The following is a 21,927-nucleotide window of genomic DNA, read 5'->3' on the forward strand; positions in this document are numbered from 1 at the left end:
GAGCAGACCCTGGGCTGGCAGGAGAGGAACAGAGGTGTCACAGATTCGTTTTCCTACTTTACAAGGACACTGACCAAGGCTTCTAGTGCAGCTGCCAGTGGTTCACGGTGGGGTGGGCAGAGTTCTCTTGTTCGGTCCTTCCTGTTCGTCACCAGTAGCATAGACTGCTGCTGTTGGGTCATTCTCTGTGTAATTGGAGCCCGGTGGAAATGAGGAGGCCTGTGAGCCCAGAGGTGTGGCGATTCTAGAGAATGTTCCACAAGCATCCACACACCGCTGCTCCCTCTCCTTTCTGCCTTTGAGTTGGGCCCAGGTGGTTGTTGGAGCCCCGTGCTGCCTGTCTGGCTGTTGTGCCGTACCTGGTTGTCATTCCAAACACACAGTCTCAGAGGATGGCCCCCCTCACTCACTCCCAAAGGAACACCATGACCATGACCGTGCAGGAGAGGCCCCGGGAAAAGCCAGCACCCAGGACTAAGGGCTCAGTTGGCTTTATGAAATCCCCAAAGAAATGTTAAGAGAAGACAAATTTCATTGAGGGGCAGGGAAGGACAAGCAGAATTCTTGATCGTGTTCGCCAGGAAGCGTCCCTCCAGCTTTGGGTACTGCAGGCCCTTTGATGCGCCGCCGTGCTCCGTCCGATGCTCTGTGTGCTGTCCGGGGTGGGCGCTCAGATCTCTGCTCCCAGCAGCGCATTGCTCTGTCTCTGCTGCACCCTCACTGGAGGATTCCTCCTGGTTGGCGTCTCAGGGTCAAGTTAACTGGCTCAGAAGATCGCTCTGATCTTGACCTCAACACGTGGAGCTATAGATTTGTTAACACAGAGAGCAGTCCCAAGTTCTTGTCCTTATAGTTGTACAAGCAGAGAACACTTGGAGGCATCACCCCTGGGGCAGGAGGGCTGCTTGGTCTTAACCAGCTTGAGTGCTTGTGTTGTGGGGGTTGGGGGGAGCTCACTGTGGCAGGAGGAAGTCACAGCTTTGAGGTGTGTGCTTCTTTGCTCAGACTAGAATGGACATGTTGCAGGGACCGGCTGTTGGGTAATGAGCTGCCTCGGCTGGGGACAGGGTGGCCTCTGCCTGCCTTGAGACGCCTTCTGCCATGTTCCCTACAGGCCCGGTACCTGTCCCCGCAAGCTCGCCGCCGGTTCCACGCTGCCCTCGCCTCTTGCTCCACATCCATGCTGATCCTGTTCAACCTGGTATTTCTTGGGGGCAACCAAGTTGGGAAAACCTACTGGAATAGGATCTTCGTACAAGGTATGTGGCCTGACAGTGCTGTTTGCAGTTGGTGGCTTCTTTTCCACGTGTGCTGTTGGTAATGTGAGTGGGATCTGGGGGAGTCTTTCGGTGCTAAGTTCTTGATGCATGACCTATAAAAGTACCAACCAGGAAGAGGCTCCCATAGTTAGCTATGGCTGTTGGCATTCCTTATGTTTGATGTACCATGGATCTGCCATGTGGGATACTTATTTAACATCAAAATACCCGATCCCAGCTTTCCCAAACTCTGCATTCCTTCTACCCACTTTCCAACTTTAAATGTGTCCTAGTATTCCCTATTGTCTGTGAACCCCAGCCTGCAGGATACTGTAATGTCCAACCTTGCTCTGATCTCCTGAAGCTCTGGGCATGGTGTGTGTGTGTGCCACAACTCTTGGTTTTATTTTTTAAATATTTACTTATTCAAAAGGCAGAGTGGGGGCCAGTGCCGTGGTGCAGTAGGTTAATCCTCTGCCTGCGGCACCGGCATCCCATGTGGGTGCCGGTTCTAGTCCTGGCTGCCCCTCTTCCAATCCAGCTCTCTGCTATGGCCTGGGAAAGCAGTAGAAGATGGCCCAAGTGCTTGGGCCCCTGTACCCACATGGGAGACGGGGAAGAAGCACCTGGCTCCTGGCTTTGGATTGGCACAGCTCTGGCTGTTGTGACCATCTGTGGAGTGAACCAATGTAAGGAAGACCTTTCTCTGTCTCTTTGTATCACTGTAACTCTACCTCTCAAATAAATAAATAAAATCTTAAAAAATTTCCAAAAAAAAGAAAAGCAGTGATATATATATATATAATCAGTATATATCACTCTCTATATACATATAGGTATGTAAATATCTCTATAGATATAGATATTTATATCTTTAGATATCCATATATGTGTGTATGTGTATGTATATATATATAATATATATATATATATATATAGAGAGAGAGAGAGAGAGAGAGAGAGAAAGAAATTGAGAGCTTCCATTCACTAGTTCATTCCCCAGTTGACCACAACGCTAGCTCTGGGCCAGGCTGACACCAGGAGCTAGGAACTCCATCCAGGTCTCCCATGTGGCAGGTAGGGACTCAAGTACTTGAGTGTTCCCCCGTTGCTTCCCAGCCACATTAGCAGGGAGCTGGGTTGGAAGCAGAGCAGCCAGCACTCGGATATGGGATGCAGGTGTCCCAAACAGCAGCTTAACCTGCTGCGCCCCAGAGCCGGCCCTAGCTGTTGGTTTTGGGTATTTTTTCTGCCCACTAGTGGCTGACCTTGTGTTTGACATACAGTAAGTAGATCGCCTCAACATCCACAGCAAAGCTACACCTGTATCAGGTGAGTATGTGGGAACTGAAAATGTTGCATTAGTACATGATCCTCATTTATTTGTGGTCACCATTTTTCCTTTTGAGCTAGGAATAAGAGTTACGTCATGGCTGGCGCCATGGCTCACTAGGCTAATCCTCTGCCTTTCGGCGCCGGCACACCGGGTTCTAGTCCCAGTCAGGGTGCCGGATTCTGTCCCGGTTGCCCCTCTTCCAGGCCAGCTCTCTGCTGTGGCCCGGGAGTGCAGTGGAGGATGGCCCAAGTGGTTGGGCCCTGCACCCCATGGGAGACCAGGAGAAGCACCTGGCTCCTGCCTTCGGATCAGTGCGGTGCGCCGGCTGCAGCGCACCGGCCGCGGCGGCCATTGGAGGGTGAACCAACGGCAAAAGGAAGACCTTTCTCTCTGTCTCTCTCTCACTGTCCACTCTGCCTGTCAAAAAAAAAAAAAAAAAAAAGAGTTACGTCATATTCTTCTGAGAATTAGGGGATTTGGGGTTAATTGAAGCATGCATGGCTGTAGCCAATTCACTATGCTTTACAAGAAAAGATTCCCATTCTGTTTCCTTGATCAGCAACATGGTCTTGTCCCTTTGGTTTTGGGAGATGGTGCTAAGCTGTGATGGCTGTGATGGCTCCACACCCAGGCCCCTAAGGAACCAGACATGCATTCCCTGTAGCTCTTTCCACACTAGAATAACCCCAACATAACTGCATGTTTCCAGAGCGCCGGCTCATGGGTCTCAACCATGCAGGCTTGAGTGAGCCAAGCCCAGAGTGGCCACAGAGGGCCCTGTTATGGGTCAGTCTTGTCACTGACAGTCCCTCTTTGATCTTGCTTTCTGAGAGAGATGTCAGCTGATAATTCCTGTGAAGACCATGTGCATTTATAAAGACGGGGAGTGGTGGGGCTCAGAGGATCTAAGACAGCGTCTGCCATTTTCCTTGCTCCCACCCAAGAACCTAGCGCGATACCGAGAACGCTGCGACAGGGAAATGCTGCCTTGGAGTTGGCGTGGCACCAGGAGAGAGAGCTCTGGGTTTGCTTTGGCTAGCCAAATAGATTGTGTGCTACTTGCAAGGCCCCGAGGAAACAGCGGTGAAAACAGCACACGGACATGGGGTGGCAGACCCGGCCTGCGCACGTATGAGTGACTTGCTGCAGGTCACAAGACGGTGGCTGGCTTTCTGCAGAAGGCGGGCTGCACGGAGGAGGCAGCCTTTGAATTGGAGCGACAAGTAGGAATTTGGCAGGTGTATAGGAGAAGTCAGGTGTATTGGAGTCATTAACACTGGCTGCTCAGTAAGAAACTTGGGGCTTTTTCGCCATAGAAATCCCTCTCGCACACAATTCAGTTTCTCATCTGCGTTCCAAGACCTTGGTCTTGGAAGGAAGGCTTATTCAGTGTGGGCGTTCTCCAGATGAGCCTGCTCGGGTCCCAGCAGTCTGTCCCGTGGAGCTCCTGAGTCGGGGGGTGCCTGCTGGGGTCTTGGCAGCTGTGCCGTTTGTCTGCTCTCTGCTGTGGGTCCTTGTCCCTGAATGACTGGGTTCATCTTCAAGATGTCTCTTGGAGAAAAGTGAACCAGACGATGCCAAATCTCCTGAGAACTCTAGATTTCATTTCATAACTCCTTTGTTTAATCTGAGAGGCGGTGCATATGAATATGCATGGTTTTGGTACAAAAATGATTACTGAGTCCCGAGGATGCTTTCTCAGACCCTGCTGGGGGTGTGCACACACGAGCTTCCTAAAATAAAACCTCAGGAACTCGAATTTGGAAACTCATCTGGCCCCAAAGCTTTCAGAGAAACAGTTGTTGGCCTGTATGAGGGGACTAGAGAAAGTTCATGGGAAAAATGGAATTAAAAGATAGGCTTTGGGGTTGTCATCATGACACAGTGGATTAAGCCACAGCTTGCAACACTGGCATTCCATCCTGGAGCACCACTTCAGGTCCCGGATGCTCCACTTCCGATCCAGCTTCCTGCACCTGGGAAGGCAGTGGAAGATGGCCCACGTACTTGATTGCCTGCCATTCATGTGGGAGACCCTGATGGAGTTCTGGGCTCCTAGCTTTGGCCTAGACAAGCCCCAGTTGTTCTGAGAGTGGACCAGTGGATGGAAGCTCTCTTGTGTTTCTCTTTCTCTCTCTCTCCCCCCCTTTCAAATAAATAAATATTATTTATTTATTTGATATATAAATAAATTTGATATATAAATAAATATTCCTTAAAGTTTATTTAGTATAAAAATAATTGAAATATATACATATTCTTTTCATAGTATGTATTTTCCACAGACTTTTTAAAGACTCCTTGTATGAATGGATTTCAGAATACTTTACACAAAAGTCATCATAAATTTTTTAAAAAATTATTTGAGGGAGTAGGGAGAGAGATGGCCTTAGCTTCTGTTGGTTGGTTTACTCCTCATACGTCTGTAGATACTGGCTCTGGGCTGGGTCTGAAGCCAGGAACTCAATCCAGGTCTCCACATAAATGCCGGGGTCCCAACCACTTGAGCCTTCACTGCTGCCTTCTAGGGTCTGCGTTAGCAGGAAGCTGGAGTCAGGAGCCAGATGTGGAATCCAGGTAGTCCTGTGTGGAATATGGGCATCTTAACTGGCACCATAACAGTGGGCCAAATGCCTGCCTCTACACATTCCTTTAAAATTTTTCATTTATTTATTTAATTTCTAGATTTGGAAGCAGAAGAGAAAGATGAGAGGAGAGGAGGGTCGGGGAGGAGGGAAGAGGAAGGGGGAGAGATTTCCCATGTGCTGGTTCATTCCCCAGATGGCCACAACAGCTGGGGCTGGACCAGGCCAAAGCCAGCAGCCAGGAAATCAGTCCAGTTCACCCATGTGGGTAGGACTGAACCATCTCCTGCTGCCTCCCAGGATCTGCACCAGCTAACAGGAGACTGGAATCGGAGGCAGAGCCAGCACTTGAGCCCAGCATCGCGTGGAGGCTGCAGGCATCCCAAGCGACCTCTTAACCACTGGGCCACACACCTCCCTTGAAGTTTACCCTTAATTCCATTTTTACATAAACTTTTTGAAGCACTCTCATGCATGTAGATGCTGATAAGTGGGTCAAGGCTTTGCTAGCCTGGGGTCTCTGGCCTCTTCCTTTGACTTTGTAGCCAGTTCCTGTTGCCCCAACACAGAGCAAATTCCTGTGAAGTGAGCGAGAAAGCTTATCTATGGAGAATGGAGGGTGTTTAAGCTCAGTGTTTGTATTTCAAGGTTTAATAGAAGGATGCCAGCCGATGGATGTAAAACCAAACAGCAAACCTAGGGCTCTAGGATGTGCCATGAACAAAACGTTTTTGTCCACACGTAGTACCTCTGCCATGGAGGTCAGGGAAGTAGTGCTAAGTAAGGCTACTTCCAGAGAGCAGGCGTCTTTGGCTTTCCTCTGTATGTTTACGATGTAAATTTGCTTTGAGCTGCTTGAGGAATGTGGATGTTTAGGCCTTCACATATATGAAGAACTAGCTGGGTCCATGGGTCCAAGAGGGGTGCAGCTGGGGATGTGGTCCATGTGCCGGCTGTGGGAGAGGCCCTGCTGTGTCTTGCTCTGCAGAGACCAGCACAGGTCGCTTCTGACTTAGCCCTTTGGCACTCAGAAGTACTTCTCAGAGGAAGGAGTCTTCTCATGTCTACTTTAAATCCATGACATTGCAGTGTACATTATTTCTTCAATAAGCAGTGAATCCTGCTCTGTCATCAAAGATGTCAGTGAGCTGTGACTCCACAGCTGCCAGGCTGGTCCCGATAAACCAGGCGTGGTCTTAGCATCCTGGCCTTGCTGTCTCGCTAGGCCTGGACCAGGACAGGGAGCAGGGCGATATTTAGTGCAGATGGGTACACGTTGCGGTCAGTGGCCTTGAGCGCAGTGAGGGCTTTGTGATGTTCACCTGGGTGCAGGACGGTGTTCTTTCTCAAAAGTCTGTCCGCTGAAATTCCCAGGGAAGACGTGGACTTGGTTCAAATGGAAGCAAATTGTTTCCCAAGAGGTGGATCCTGGATTCTACACCCAGGGTTTTGCAGCTTCTCAAAGCGGGTGGAGAGGCCTGACATTCACGACATACTCTTCTGCTTGACCCTTCATTTTACTTGCACACACAAACACACACCCGTGCACATGTCCGTGCTCATCTGTGTTTCCCTTCCTATTACCTGATTGAGTTTGGCAAACCCCCTCCTTGACACCCAGCTCCTGGAGTGGCCCTGTGCCAAGGCCAGGAGAAATGGGCTCTCTTCCCCCTGCATTGCAGTGAGCAAAGAGCTAGTGATTTCCTTGCACGGGTCAGAACGGTTACACTCCCAGATTTGCTCGCTGTTTCTAGCCGAGAGAGGAGAAAGTATATTTTCTGCCTGATTACCAACTTGTCTGAGAAGTTTCTTCGTCCCCCGACTCCAGTGGCTCTGGACGGGCATCTTATTTAAAGCGGAAGTGAGTTTGCATTGGAAATTCTGGAGGACTGTGGTTAAACAGAAACTCATTCCTTCACACCTTCTTAAATTCTTGCCTCTAAAAAGTTCATTTCTGATGCTCGGACGGAGGGCGGGCAGCAGTGTCTCAGAGGTCATCCCTGGTGAGTTCTTCAGTTCGCCACCTGCGCTAGTGCCTGCCTTTAAGTGGAGCTTCCATTGCAATCCTTGATGCTTCTTCTCCACAGGATCCTCGGAATGTTCTAGAAGGATTTGGGAAGCAGGAGCCTTGCACACATTAGTCTAGTGATGAAGCTGATACATACATGTAGTTAAGTGATACGTGCGTTTACCCATGGGAACACATTCATCCATTTCTGGAATGTGAATTTCAAGACGTTTGGAGGCCTTTGTTTCTGCCATGCCACGTGGTTGGTTGCGCAGGTGTCTGGGACGTCAGTTTTCCTAAAAGTATTTCAGGGCAGGTCACCAGTACCCTTGGGTCGTGTTACAGCTGACGGGATTTTTAAAACTTCTAGAAAGGGCTTCCCACCACAGTGTGTTGAAACCTCATTTTCTCGGAGGTTATGTGAAACTTTATCCTGCTAATTGGGAGTTTCCATGATTCATTTTGAAAAGAGTTTGGTGGACTGTGGGAACATTTTAAAGATTCCTTAAATAGAAAATCCAGTAAAACCAGCGTAGCTTCGATGCAGTTACTCAAATACAAATGAATTCATGTTGTATTTTAGGATTTATGAGCATGTAATTTCTGAAATCTCTTCACGTCCAGTTACCATGGGTCTCTGATGGAACCATATTTCACCTGCTCCCCGGTTGTGAATCTGCAGACTGATAGATTTGAAGCCTATTATAGATAGACTGATAGACTTAGAAACCTGTTATACACAGAGTAATAAACATCAAGGTCAAACCAAAGCATAAATGTAAATAAGTCTCTTTTATTCTCTAACTGAACTATGCCTAGCGGAGCTGCATAGCCAGTGATGTGGCTGCAGCCTGATTCACCCCCACTCTAAGGTACAAGTTGGCAGAGTACTTGGGACTACAGGACATGTGTGCTTTCCGACATGAACCACACATCCTAGCATCTATATTACTAATTTATTTGGCTGTTTATTGCAGTTACTATTAATGCTTTGTGCTAGTGAGTACAGAACCAGTTCAGCACCTGCCATGCCAGTGAGAGGCCAGCTGGGCATACAAAGGGGACCCCCAGCCCACCGCCCCTTGCTTCTGGGACTGGAAGCTGAAGACAGGAGGAAGTGTGAAATGGTAACCTTGTTCTCATTTCTATCCCATGCACCAGTGACCAGAAGATCATTTTTATCGGTCTCTTAAATCACTATTGAACATTTAAAAAAATCCATTTTATTGAAATATACTATAAATACCAAGAAATGTACATATGTGTACAAATAAATGAGTTTTTGTCATCTGATTACACTTATAATCAATGACTAAATTAAGAACAAAACACTACTAGTACCCCAAAAATGCTCACTATTCCCATTTCTCTTTTTGCAATGTGTGAAATGAGTATATTGTCATTCATATGGAATGATTCAGTGAAGCGCCCTTTTTTTAAGATTTATTTATTTTATTTGAAAGTCAGAGTTACACAGAGAGAAGAGGGGCAGAGAGAGAGAGAGAGATCTTCCCTCCGCTGGTTCGTTCCCCAGTTGGCTGCAATGGCCGGAGCTGCACCAATCTGGAGCCAGGAGCCAGGAGCTTCTTCCAGGTCTCCCACATGGGTGCAGGGGCCCCAAGGACCTGGGCCATCTTCTGCTATCCCAGGCCATAGCAGAGAGCTGTATCAGAAGAGGAGCAGCTGGGACTAGAACTGGTGCCCATATGGGATGCCGGTGCTGCAGGCCTGGGCTTTAACCCGCTGCGCCACAGCGCCGGCCCCAGTGAAGCACTCTTGATGTACCACATGATGTGATATGCACACAATTTTTATAGTCTGTATAGTAACTACTACAAATAAGAGACAACATGATTTTTGTCTTTTTTGAGTGTGGCTTATTTCACTTAGCATAATGTTCTCCAGTTGCATCCATTTTGTTGCAAATGTCAAGATTTCGCTCCTTTTTGTGGCTGAGTAGTGCTCCACCCTGTGTGTACGCCACGTTTCCTTCATCAGCCGACAGTCGTCTAGGTTCATTTCATGTCTTAGCTATTCTGAATGGAGCTGCTGTAAACATGGGAGGTCAGGTAATTTTTTCATATGCTGATTTCATTTTCTTTGACTATATTCCAGGGAGTGTTTGTTTTCAGATTATATAAATCTTTCGCCTTTCACTATTGAACATTTTAAAAAGTGTTAGAAATTAGGAATACTCCATAAAGGACTCAGGAACGTTCCTATAGCAGAAGGATAAATCTAGCAAGAGTTGCCGGCATGCGGTGTCTCGGCCCTGGCAGGAGAATCTTCTGTGTTGAGTTTCTTTCTTTTTCAGGCGCCCTGGGGACTGCCCACTCGCTCTGAGTTATCACACGCGCGGTGTCCTATGGCCGCTGTAACAGATGATGGCAAGCTTGAACTGCTTAAGACCATGTGCGTTCACTCTTCTGTGGAATACATGGAACATTCTTTCATGGAACAGAGAGGCCAGAAGTCTGAAATGAGTCTCCCTGAGCTGAAGTCAGGTGTTGGCAGCTGTTCCTTCTGGGGACTCTTGGGGAAAATCTGTTTCTTTGCCATTTCCGGCTTCCGGAGCCTGGCTTCCCTCAGCTCCATCTCCACAGCCAGCAGGGGAGCGTCTTCAAGTCTCGTTCTCCCTGCTAGTCTGCTGCTGTCATCACATCCTCTTCGTCTTACCCCGGCCCCTCCTACGTCTCTACTAGAAGGACCTGTGTGCTTATGTTGGACCCGCCGAGAAAATCCTGTAACATCTCAGAACTGGCGCCGCTGTCACTTCTGCAGCCTTGTCGTGGCCGAAGCATGCCACAGGGCAGCCCAAGCTCGAGGGCGGGGGGATTGACTCCATCTCCTGATGGAAGGAGCCTCAGAGTCACGGTGCAAAGGGTGTTGACACAGGTAGGAGGACAGGATGCACTCACTTCATGTGGTCTGTGTCCAGGCAGGAGACGGAGGAGCTGCACACGAGTGTGCCTTTGTCTTCATGAGCAAGTCACCAGGCGTAGGTGACTCCCATGAAGCTGGCCCCATTTGGTTCTCTCTCCCTACCCTCTTCTGTTCTGGCCATCTCTCCTTTCTCCCTCTAGAGGCTTTCTCGCCTTCCCACATGGTAAATTGGACTTCTTTGTTGTTTTCGTTGGGGAAGGTCAAGAGATGGTCTTGCAGTTAAGGCCTGTGTCAGTTCTACCCAGGGCAGTGACATGATCAAAGACACTCTTGCGTGTGTGTGTGTGCATGTGTGCAGTGAGTGATTCATACAGATAAAATATGGGACCTTGGGACCTCAGGCTGAGCTAGCTTAAAGGAGCTTGCCTGTGGTCCAGCCTGACCAGGTGAAGTTCTGCATAGGCTGCAAGGCCAGCCAGAGCCCCAGCTGTCCACCAACTGTGCTCTTGCTTCACTTTGCATAGATGTCTAGACTTGGCATTGAGATTTTCCTGACTCCTCTAATGGTATATAATTTAATGCCCCTTTGTAGCATCCCCTATTTTTTAAAAAACTCTTTATTGTTTATTAAGTAACTTCCCTGGGGCTGGCATTGTGGCATAGTGGGTAGAGCTACTGCCTGTGATGCTGGCGTACCATATGGGTACCAGTTCATGTCTGGATTGCTCCTCTTCCAATTCACCTCCCTGCTAATGGGCTGGGAAAAGCAGCAACGAGGGCCAAGTGTCTGGACCCCTGCTCCCATGTGGAGACCCAGATGAAGCTCCTGGCTTTGGCCAGGCCCAGCCCTGGCTGTGCGGCCCTCTGGGGAGTGAGCCAACGCATGGAAGTTCTGTCTCTCCTCTCTCCCTGTAACTCTGCCTTTCAAGTAAATAAATCTTTTTTTAAAAGTAATTTCCCATTTGGTTAGTCAGTCTGCACAGCCTTGTGAGACAGCTTGGGCAGACATCATCAAAGTATGCCTAATCCCTGTGCGGATCAGAGAGGTGAGGAAACTTGTCCAGAATGATGACATGACAACGAGCCTATGGACTCCAACCACCAGGTCCTTCGTATCGTACCACTCCTCCCTCCCTGCTCGGTGAGGCTTAACTCAGAACAGGCCCCTCTGTTGGCACTGCCAACCGTCCCTGAGTGTCACTGTCAGAGGACTGTGATGCACACTTTGTTCTGATCCTTACTCCATCTCTGCAGGGGATGGGAGGGTGACGAGAATCAGAACGCGCGGTTCCTGGGATAGGACGCCCTAGCCCGTTGCAGCCTGCAAGCTGAGTTCACTACCAGCTGGTCTGCGTCCCTACAGTTGTTTTATCCTGAGCCTGCTCAGTCGGGAGGGGGGGGCGGGGGAGGCAGGTGTCTTGCTCCCCTGGCAGGTGCACAGGGTGTTAAACTTTCTCCTTGGGTTTACTGAGACAATGGGTTGTGTCGCTCATAAGCCTTGCTTCTAACATAATCACCCTTATGTAGCTCAAAAAAACAGAGGATTATGGAGGTCACCTTGTTTTGCCCTGCTGTTTGAATGCCCAGAGAAACAAAATGACCTCACGATGGCTGCCGTGGGGCTCAAAGCCCGTGGCGGTGACGTGCTACGCCAGGCAGCGCTGCAGGGGTGGCCGGAGGCAGCAACGTGAGCTGCAAGTGTCTCTTCTGTTTGCAGTAAAGACCAGAAAGAGGGATCCAGAGGGACTCGTCCTTGCCTCAGGAATTCGGCCGGGCATTGTGGTCACCTCTCTTGGGTATAATTAAGGCACTCAAATATTTCAGTGACTGTTCCGCGAATGGGAGGGAAACTAGAGAAACATGACTCCGTGTCTTAAAGTCAGTGGAGAATGAGTTTTGTGTGCTCAGCATCTGTTCAGTGTCACATGGGACTGCTCAGAGGGTCCGAGGGTCACGTCGCCAGGCAGTGGAGCCTCATCTGGACGGGTTTTCTCTGCGCTGACTTAGGGTTCTTGCAGCCTGTCAGCTGCTGCCTTGAGCCCGTCGCCTGCTCTGTGGAGTATTTGCAAAGGAAACCCCCAGGAGGGTAAAGCATGGCAGAGGGGCCACGATGGGGTGAATTGTGTTGAAGTCCTCACCCCAGCACCTCAAAATGTGGCCTCATTTGGAAGCAGGGTTTTACTCAGAGGTGAAAAGTTAAAATGAGGGCCTTAGGGTGGGCCCTAATCCAGTGTGACTGGTATCCTTATACAAAGGGGAAATTTTGATATGGAAACTTTAACAGCAGACACTCCCAGAGATGACGAGCAGTCACGGCAGGGAAGAGCCGTGTGACAGTGGAGGCAGGGTCTGGAGCGATGCGTCTGAAAGTCCAGGAAGTCCTGGGGCCACCCAGAGGCTGGCATAGGACAGAAGGGGCTGCCCTGCGAGGGAGCCTGGACCTGCCCACACCTCAGTCTCTCACTCTGGCTCCAAAACTCCGAGCAGCTCTGCTGTTTTGAGCCATTCTCTTCAGGGCCTTTTTAATTTTTTTTTTAAAGATTTATGTATTTATTTGAAAGTGAGAGTTAGAAAGAAGGTGGGGCAGAGACAGAGAGAGGTCTGCTGTTTCACTCCTTAAGTGGTGGCAACACCCAGGGCTGGGTCAGGCCAAAGCCAGGATCTTCAGGTGGGTGTAGGGGTCCAAGGACATGGCCATCTGCTGTTGTTTCCCAGGCACGTTAGCAGGGAGATGGATTGGAAGTGGAGCAGCTGGGACTGGAACTGGCACCCATATGGGATGCCGGCACTGCAGATGGTAGTCTTAGCTGCTACCGCACAGTGCCAGCTGCAATTTGGGTCTTCTGTGTGCAAGTCCTAGGAAGCCCACACAGGGGATTTTCCATTGCGTGGAGTGGGAAGGTGGAGGTGGAGGTAGGACAAGGTACTGGTTGCTTCTCCACTTTAAGAAACACAATCAGAGCGTGAGTCCAGCAGCTGAAGGATCAGAGACTGCCTCTTGCATTGTTACAGTCCACACTGTAGTGGGTAGACTCAGCTGTGCCATCTGGACAGGGCCAGGGGACCCAGGTCCCAACAGCATGAACTAATGGCAGGAGTAATCACATCCCCAGTCATACCAATGTCCTATGGCCACCCTAGAGCTAGGGGAGGCCCAGTGAGGGTCCCAAGGAGCTGCGGAACCAGGAAAACACAGGGGGCGCCCCTGTTACCTGGGTGATGCCCGTCCCTTCATAGAGCGGTGATGCAATTGGGAAAGGTGGGAGAGTAGAAATATGGACCCCCAGGGACCCTCTAGGCCTGCGCCAATAAGCTGCTGTTAAAGTCAGACTTGCAGCCACCACCTGCCTGTATGCCCGTCGCTAGCTTTGGATCCTTTCGTCACCTGTGACTGATTCTACAGGAAGCAGCAGACAGACAGCCTGTATCACTGCCCTTACCCCTGCTTCTCTCCCACCTTGGGCTGGCAGGCTGAGGCTTCCTGGGAGGGCAGATAGGGCTGAGCCAGCTCCATGTGGGAACTTCCCAGTGTCCTGCTGACCCCAGGTCCCAGAGCCCGTGTCCCTGGGGCCAGCCTGAGCTGCGTGCCATGCCCACTTGCCTCTGCCCGCCTTTGTTCTCCTGTGGTGGCTGCAACGCTCCGGCTGCTGCCCACTCTTGCCCAGAGAAGGAGGCAGCTGCTAATTTTAGCTCTAGTTCAGTCTCCAGGCAACTCGACTCAGGAGTTTTTTGGCGGGCAGGAGTGGGGAGGGGTTGCATTTTTATGTGACCTTGGCGGGGGTAGGGAATGGCAAGACTCACCTATCAGTCAAGTGAAAAAGGGGAAATTCAATATTTTGTTTTAAAAAGCACTTGTGTCCCTTTGCTGTTAGAAGTCACCTAGGAGTTAGGGGCATGCACTCAAGAGGGTTACCTGTAACCTATGGCTTTTAACAGGAGAAGAAAACAGACAGTGGAGAGCTAGAATAGGAATAGAACTCTGCCCAGAGAGCATCGGGGAGATGTCTCTGGCCTGTTTACAGGAAGTCACGGCCCACTCAGTTTATGCCCAAGAATGTGGATGTCTGCTTGATACCCGATTTCCTTTTTCTTCTTCTTCTTTATTTTTTATTTATTTATTTTTTGCATATGGAGTGGGTGGGCCATTCTGATTTGGTTATAAGTTGAGTCTTCGATGAGAAGCTCTCTTTTAATGCATTTTTGAGTCAGGTACAGGAGGGGACCATTTGCATCCTGCCATTTGTCCATCGCAGAAAACTTGAACGATGTTGGCAACATAAAGGACATCGAGCCAGACTGTGCTTGAACGTCTTCTGGTCGCACAGCCCCGTGTGTGGAGCTGTGCTTTTCTCGGAAAGGCATTTGTTGCTGAGCCTAGAAGAAACGGAGAACTTCACAAAACCGTTCTTGATCCAGTTTTAAAATTTGGTTTGTGTCCGCTGTTACCCATAACTTAGTTTTCTCGTATTGGAAGCCTGATTCTTGATTACTTTTCTCATCTCATGGCTGCCCCAGCAAGATTAATGGAGGGTTGGGCTGTAACTTTTACACTGCTGTACAAAATTGCTATTATCTGCAAGGATTTTACTATAAGAAGCAAAAGTACACAGCTGGGAAATAAGAAGTGTAGGAAGCATCCGAGACTGAGCCAGGAAAGAGGTCTGGCTAAGGTTTTTTACAGAGAAAATTGCTAGGAGGAGAGAGATTGCCTATAGTTCTGCTGCCATTGTACTGGGTGCATTGGGTACTGTGATAATCAGATGTGGTATAAAAGCCAGGCCAGATGTGACACAGTGCTTGGGGAGAGAATGCTTTGACAGGTACTGTGGGAACAAAAAGGCAAATGATTTAGGGATACATCCATAAGTTTGTTTTAAAACAAATCTAAATAACCAGCCACCACTTGCCTTCATGTTTTTTGTCCCCTGACTTCCCCTGAGATTCAAGGATAGGGACCAGACCTAGTGTGCACAGAGGCGTGGGACCATAAAGTAGTGCGTTGGGAGACCGTGAGCACCGTGCTGTCATGGCAGGAGAGGAAGGTGTGCCACTAGTGAATAGGCTGGAGGCACCTGTGCACACCAGAAGTGTAACCTGGAGACCAGGGAAAGGCTCTGTTCGCCACAGTAAATGGTGTGGACTTCATCCTTAGCAGGCAGGGATATTTGCAGGAGAGCTGACCTGGTTCTGACGATTGAATGCTTGTCCAGAAACAATGTGGGGGCTGATTGGGAAGAGAAGAGGACTAGGAGCAGTGGGACAGTGAGGAGGCTGTGTGTGTGTGTGTGTGTGTGTGTGTGGCTATGACAAGGGCCTCAGCTATGGCTACCTGATGTCAATGATGGGAACGCTAGAAGAAATCTTCAGACTTTTTCTGTTGTGAACTTTAGGGAATCACCTACATCTTCGTAATCGGTGCAGTTTCATGATTTTGCTACCTGAGGTGGATACCCGTGTTGCATACTTATGGCTTGTCTTTTTTTTTTTTTTTTTTTTTTTTTTTTTTTTTTTTTTTTTTGAGGATGGGAAGTAGTTCACCAGAGATTAATTTTGGAAGTTTGCAAAAGAGAATGACCACTACAAATTTCTACACTGCTTCCTTACCATTGCCCTTCGAATTTAACGGGGTGTACAAGTGCCAAGAAAAATGCCACAATAAAGAAGGATCCTTTGTAGAGATAGCTTGCACAATAAACTGAATTAATACTTTTTCCAAGGCCTGGTTTGCTCTGAAAGGGACACATTTTTAGAATTTCTTGTTCTCTATAAAGATTTTCATATTTGTCTTTTTTTTTAAACACAGTGTTAAGCATAATTGCTTTGTAATCTATGTGTGGTAGTTTCTGTATTTTTAATCTGTGTGTGTCTATATCTTCTTTATTCTATTCCTGCTGAATCCTAACCATGTCTCTTTCCCTATATACTTGGTTATTTTTGACTGTGTGCTGCTCATCATCTTGCATAATTGCACATGAGATATGTTTTGGGCCTAGTGTGAAGGTACCTTCCTCCAGACAAATTCTTTGCTTGTATCTGCCAGACAAGAACTGGCCCGTGGTTGCATCCCTTAAGGAGGCTTTCACTCCCCTGCCTTTCTCCTCTGGACGAGGGGAACTAGGTTTACTTCTGGTTCATCTTTAACCTGATTGATTTCTGGATATCAGCTTAAGGTGCTTGTGTATGTCATCAGATTTGTTTTTAATAGGCTCTAGGATTTTGTTTCTGTTCCTTTCCCCAATGTTGCAGTATGGTTTGGATGGATAGATGTCTTCACCATCAAGGCAGCTTTAAGAACTTCGCTTGTCTCCTTTCATTTCAATTTGTCTCAAGTTTTGACCTGGTAGTTCCTTACTGTCTTGCCAGACACTGTTTACATCTCCAGTCTTTTCTTACATTTAGCTGGCAATTGTGGGTTTTCTTTTCCTTTCAGTTGGAGAATTGATCCAAATAACTTACCTTACACTGCCAGAAGCAGACATCTTTCTTAGATTCTGTAGAAATCCTGATTTTTCCTTAGACTCAAATACTTCAGTTGAATCCAAGAAGTGACAATGTGCTTCAAATATATATAGAATGTGTTAGGTGAGTTCTTTATTAGTGAATTCCTGTTTGGCAGCTACTAGAAGTTGAGTAAATTTGAAATCTTCCCTAATTTCTGAGGGCTGTGTCATGTTGACAGTGTTGGATGACAATAAAGGCCTCAAGAGTCAGACACAATGGAGCTGTTTACTAGTGTGGAGCCCTTTACAAGTTACACAACCTCTCCAACACAGAGATTCTCTTGTAAACTGAGAAGAATACCCATCTCCTGGGTGGTTTTCACAGTCTATGGCACATGGAAACCCTTACTATTGGTAGTTTATTACTAGCAGTATTATCATACTAACATTATGAGGATGCCACACAGCTCCTTTATCAAAAAAAATAATAAAGTGGGACCCACACCTCATATCATATGCAAAGGTTAATTCAAAATGGATTAAAGACCTAGATTTAAGAGCTAAATATAACTCTCTTAAGAAAATATAAACATTAATCATCATGATTTTGAAGTAGGCAATGGTTTTTTAGATATGACACCAAGGGCATAAATATCAAAATATAGATCAGTTGGACATCATCAAAATTAAAAACTTTAGTGGGGTTGGGCCTTGTGGCCCAGCAGGTTGAGTGGCCACGTGGGATGCCTGTCTGCATACCATATCAGAGTGCCAGTTTGAGTCCTGTCTATTCTTCTTCCAGCCTTCTGCTAATGGATCCTGGGAGGCACAGTTGATGAATCAACTGCTTGGGTCTCTGCCCCCTACGTGGGGACCTGGTTAGCGTTCTAGGCTCCTGGCTTCAGCCTGGTCCAAACTGGCTATTGCAGGCATTTGGGGAGTGAAATAGCAGGTAGAGAAAAAAATCTTTCTCTCTGTTTCTGTCTCTCTGGTATTCTGCCTTCCAAGTAGATGAAAATAAACACACCAAACAAACAAAAACTTGTTTCAAAGGAGACCATCAAGAAAGTAAAAATAAAACCACTATGAGAAAAGTTTTATAAATCATGTATCTATTAAGGAACTTGTATCTAGAATATATAACTCAACAATGAAGAGAAAAATAGACCAATTTAAAAATGGGCAAAGAGATCTACATAAATATTCATCCAAAGAAGATATACAAATGACCAACAAAGTCATGGAAAGAAATTCAACATAATTAGCCACCAGGAAAATGCAAATCAAATGAGATAGCATTTCACAACCACTAAGAAGGCTATCATTGAAAAAAAAGTATAAGGTAATAAAAGTTGGCAAGGATGTGAAGAAATTGGAACCCTAATACACTGCTGGTGAGAATGGAACAAGAGAGACACTTTGGAGTACTCTCTGGTAATCCTTAAATAGTTAAACAGAGCCACCCTCTGAGCTAACAGTGTCACCTTCAGATATATACTCAAGAAAAAAGAAAAAGCTGGTATGTGAATGTTCATGGTGTCATTATGCAAAATAGTCAGAAAGTAGAATCAACTCATATGTCCACCAACTGATAAACGGCTGAATAATATCTGAAATATCCATGCCATGGACACCATTCAATAATTAAAAATAAATAGAATACTGATGAGTGCTGCAGAGTGGGTGAGGCTTGAAGCATCCTACACATGAAAGAAATCAGTCAATTATATGATTTTATTTCTATGATAATTTCTGGAATATACCATGGACACAAGGAATAGATTAGGAATTGCTGAGAACTGAGAGGGCTAGAGGTTTGTAGGGTAGTGATTAATGGACATTGGTATCTTATTGGAAGGGATGAAATACCATAAAATTGGTGGTGGTGGTGGTTCCACAGTCCTGTGAATTTATGCAAAGCCATTGAATTGTATGCTTTAAATGGGTGAATTAGGTGGTATGTGAGTTATATCCCAATAAACTGCTACAAATAGTTTAGAACTAAAAGATAACTGTTCTTCTACCTGTTCTTCCATCCACCTGTTCATCATCCACCCATCTGCCTAACTGCTTTTACTTCCATCAGTCCATTCAGTTATCCATTTGCCCTTCCTTCCATCCTCCTCTCTTATCCCATTCCATTTTCTCCTTCCTCCACCACTTTATCAATCCAAAGAAGTAGTTCACTGCTCGTCTCGTAGAAATCACGCCAGTCCCTGCTTTCCATAATGCTAGCTTGGCATTTCTGGTGTCCTTATATTTTGCAGCTTAGCATAAGGTGACTTTCCCAAGCTGTCCCAAGGAAGTTCTTGATCAATGTATCCAGTCAGCAGATGGATGCAGAGAAGTGGGGGCTTGCTGAAATGGCAGGAACACCTGGGTCATAAGCCCTGATGAGTCCACAGAATGGCATGCAGGAAGTGTTCTGATTCTGCTTATTTGCTGGGACAACTCAGTGTTAAATATGCATGGCACTTGCTTCTGCCTCCTGTCTGTGGCTTAATGCAGAGTCGACGTCCGGTAGCTGCACTTCCCGTTAGGAACACAATGTTAAGTGACTCCAGGGTTTTGCTGGCCTAAAACAGCTTTCTTAATAAGAATGATTCCCTTGGTGTCATCTTTAATCAGCGTACCAGCTATGCTTTTGCTCAACCTCCAATACAGTTGTTTCCTAACTATGTTTTCCATCAGAGTCACCTGGAAGACTTATTTAAAATGCAAACTCCTGAGCCCCTAGCGGAAAGGGATTCTGATAGTCTCGAGTGGCACCCAGGACTCTGTATTTTAAAGAGCACCAGGCCGGTGCCGCGGCTCAATAGGCTAATCCTCCACCTTGCGGCACCGGCACACTGGGTTCTAGTCCCGGTCGGGGCGCCAGATTCTGTCCCGGTTGCCCCTCTTCCAGGCCAGCTCTCTGCTGTGGCCCGGGAGTGCAGTGGAGGATGGCCCACGTGCTTGGGCCCTGCACCCCATGGGAGACCAGGAGAAGTACCTGGCTCCTGCCATCGGATCAGCGCGGTGTGCCGGCCGCAGCGGCCATTGGAGGGTGAACCAACGGCAAAGGAAGACCTTTCTCTCTGTCTCTCTCTCTCACTGTCCACTCTGCCTGTAAAAAATAAAAATAAATAAATAAATAAATAAATAAATAAATAAATAAAATAAGAGCACCAGTAGTTGAGCAGGTATTACGGTGTTGTGGGTGAGATGCCCACATCTCACACAGGGGGCCTGGAATCTAGTTCTACCTCAGCTTCTGATCAAGCTTCCTGCTGTTGCACCTGGGAGGCAGCATGTGATGGTTTAAGTTCTTTGATCCCTGCCACCCATGTGGGAGACCAAGGTAGAGCTGCTGACTTCACTCTGGCCAAGATCTACCTGTTGCAGGCATTTGGAGAGTAAACCAGTGGGTAGATCTCTCTCCTTGCCTTTCAAATAAGTAAATAAAACAATGTTTTAAATGGCACTGGTGGCTCTGATTGCAATGCTTGTTATCTCTCTCTGAGATACTCTACCATGGTTGATCTGTTAATGCCAGTTTTAGTGAACACTCTGGGAAACTCTGAATCTCCCTTCCAGTGCTCTGCCTTAGTGCCCATCTCTTCATGCTGTAAAGATGATCCATGGCTAAGAAGGAGCAAGCATTGTTCTGAGCAGGAACCTCTGTCCTACTGAGTTTAGTATAAAGATGCAATTCAACGACTCTAGGCCACTGTCCTATATACAGGTAATCCAGATGAATTTATCTAAATAATCAGCACCAGGGTTTAGAGGCCTACCAGGTTTCTGCCATTCTTTAATTTGAAACAAAAAATAAGTAGAATTTTTGGAGAAGGGGCCTTAGGGAGAGAATTGACGGTGGCTATCGGGTGTGATAGGGAGAAAGTGAGCTGTGCTTCAACTCTTCTCTGAGCACAGATGGCGGGGTTCTGACTCAAGTTGAGTATGTGGGAGGTTTTGCAGTGTCTGTAGATCTGCACCTACCTCGAGATGTTGTGCGGTCTCCTGATGAAAACAGATCTATCAGAGCATCAAATTCCTCACTATTAAAATGTGTCTGTGGAAGCCTTAATTACATGTGGTGCTGTATTTAAAATAGCACCAATAAGCATTTAGGTGAATACTAGCCATGCTTCTTGTTTTTGGGGATCACGATATCCAAGACATCGCTGATTCAGACAGACAAGAGAATATGGGGGCTTAAATGTGAGAATATTGCAGTAGCATTTTCCATGTATATGTCTCTCTTGACAGGTCACAGGCACTTTCAGTTGCATTATAGTCCTGCGAAACAGATCAAACTAGAACATAAGTTAAGTGACCTGTCAAACCCACACGGAGCGTAAATGGGAGAGCTGGAACTTGAACCCATGTCATCTAATTTCTTCTTTCCTGATATAGTTACTACATCACACCACTAAGAAAACGCTGGACTTTTAGGATCGGTTGATAAGATACTGAATGCTACATGAAAGAGCTATATAAACGTGTGTGACATGAGTATTGGTGATCAGCGTGCTTTTGGGGGAGAACTGAATGTCTCAGTGTGTGTGTAGGGCAGAGAGGCAAGAAAATCTCATGTGTCTTAAAAGCCAAGGAAGCCTTCCTAAAAGAGACACTTTATTTTTCAATTTTAAAAGTAGAATTACGTTTTTGAACTTAAAAGTAACATACATAGAAACTGCTTGGTTTTAAGAGTGTGGCCTGATTGATGAAGTTTTACAAACTGAACCTATCTGTTTAGCCCTAGCACTCACTTGGAAGTGTCTCCTTGTGATCTCTCAGTTCTTACCTCTTCTGGGGTAACCAACATCTTATCTAACAACATTGATACATTTTGCCTGTGTTTAAACTTTATTTGACTAGAGTAGCAAGGTACTATCAATTCTGCTATAATGCTTATTTTGAAAATGCAAATTTCCATCATGATTGATCCATTAGGGAACAATTTGAGCATAATGTAATTTAGTGTTTGCTGATTTGCAATTTTGTCCTCAAGAAACTCTTAAATGAATGCAGAAAGCTGTAGCCAGCTGAACTGAGCCCCATAGGAATAAACACACACATGCACACACACACACACACAAACACAAACGCACCTCTCAAACCTCTACTGGTCCCTGGAGTCCATTGAGTGTGCTAGGAGCCACACCCACCCACAGCTGGTGTTCCACACTCCATCCAACAGCATGTAACCCCACTTCCACCCACTTTACCATAGCTCCCAAGCTGAAACCCTTCCACAAGGAAACGTCAGCTCTTTTTTTTTTTTTTTTAAGATTTATTTTTTATTTGAAAGGGTTACAGAGAGGAGAGGCAGAGGGACAGAGAGAGAGGTCTTCCATCCAGTGGTTCACTCCCCAATTGGTCACAATGGCCAGAGCTGCGCTGATCTGAGGCCAGGAGCCAAGAACCTCCT

At 47.0% G+C, this 21,927-nt stretch overlaps 1 protein-coding gene across 12 annotated transcripts in view; it reads left to right on the forward strand.

The window, feature by feature from the left end:
• Nucleotides 1-21,927, forward strand: part of HHAT (hedgehog acyltransferase) — a 300,447-nt gene that overhangs the window by 250,416 nt on the left and 28,104 nt on the right. For all 12 annotated transcript variants that reach the window (XR_016219599.1, XR_016219600.1, XM_008268452.5 and 9 more), the window contains one exon: nt 1,115-1,259. Coding sequence is in view for 9 of the 12 variants with exons in the window: in XM_008268452.5 (XP_008266674.3) it covers nt 1,115-1,259 (145 nt within the window). In the remaining 3 variants the exon portion in view is untranslated. Of the gene's footprint in view, nt 1-1,114; nt 1,260-21,927 lie in introns of those variants that run through there.

This window comes from Oryctolagus cuniculus, chromosome 13 (assembly GCF_051225735.1).
Source record: "Oryctolagus cuniculus isolate XC-2025 breed Fujian yellow rabbit chromosome 13, ASM5122573v1, whole genome shotgun sequence".
Lineage (NCBI taxonomy): Eukaryota > Metazoa > Chordata > Mammalia > Lagomorpha > Leporidae > Oryctolagus > Oryctolagus cuniculus.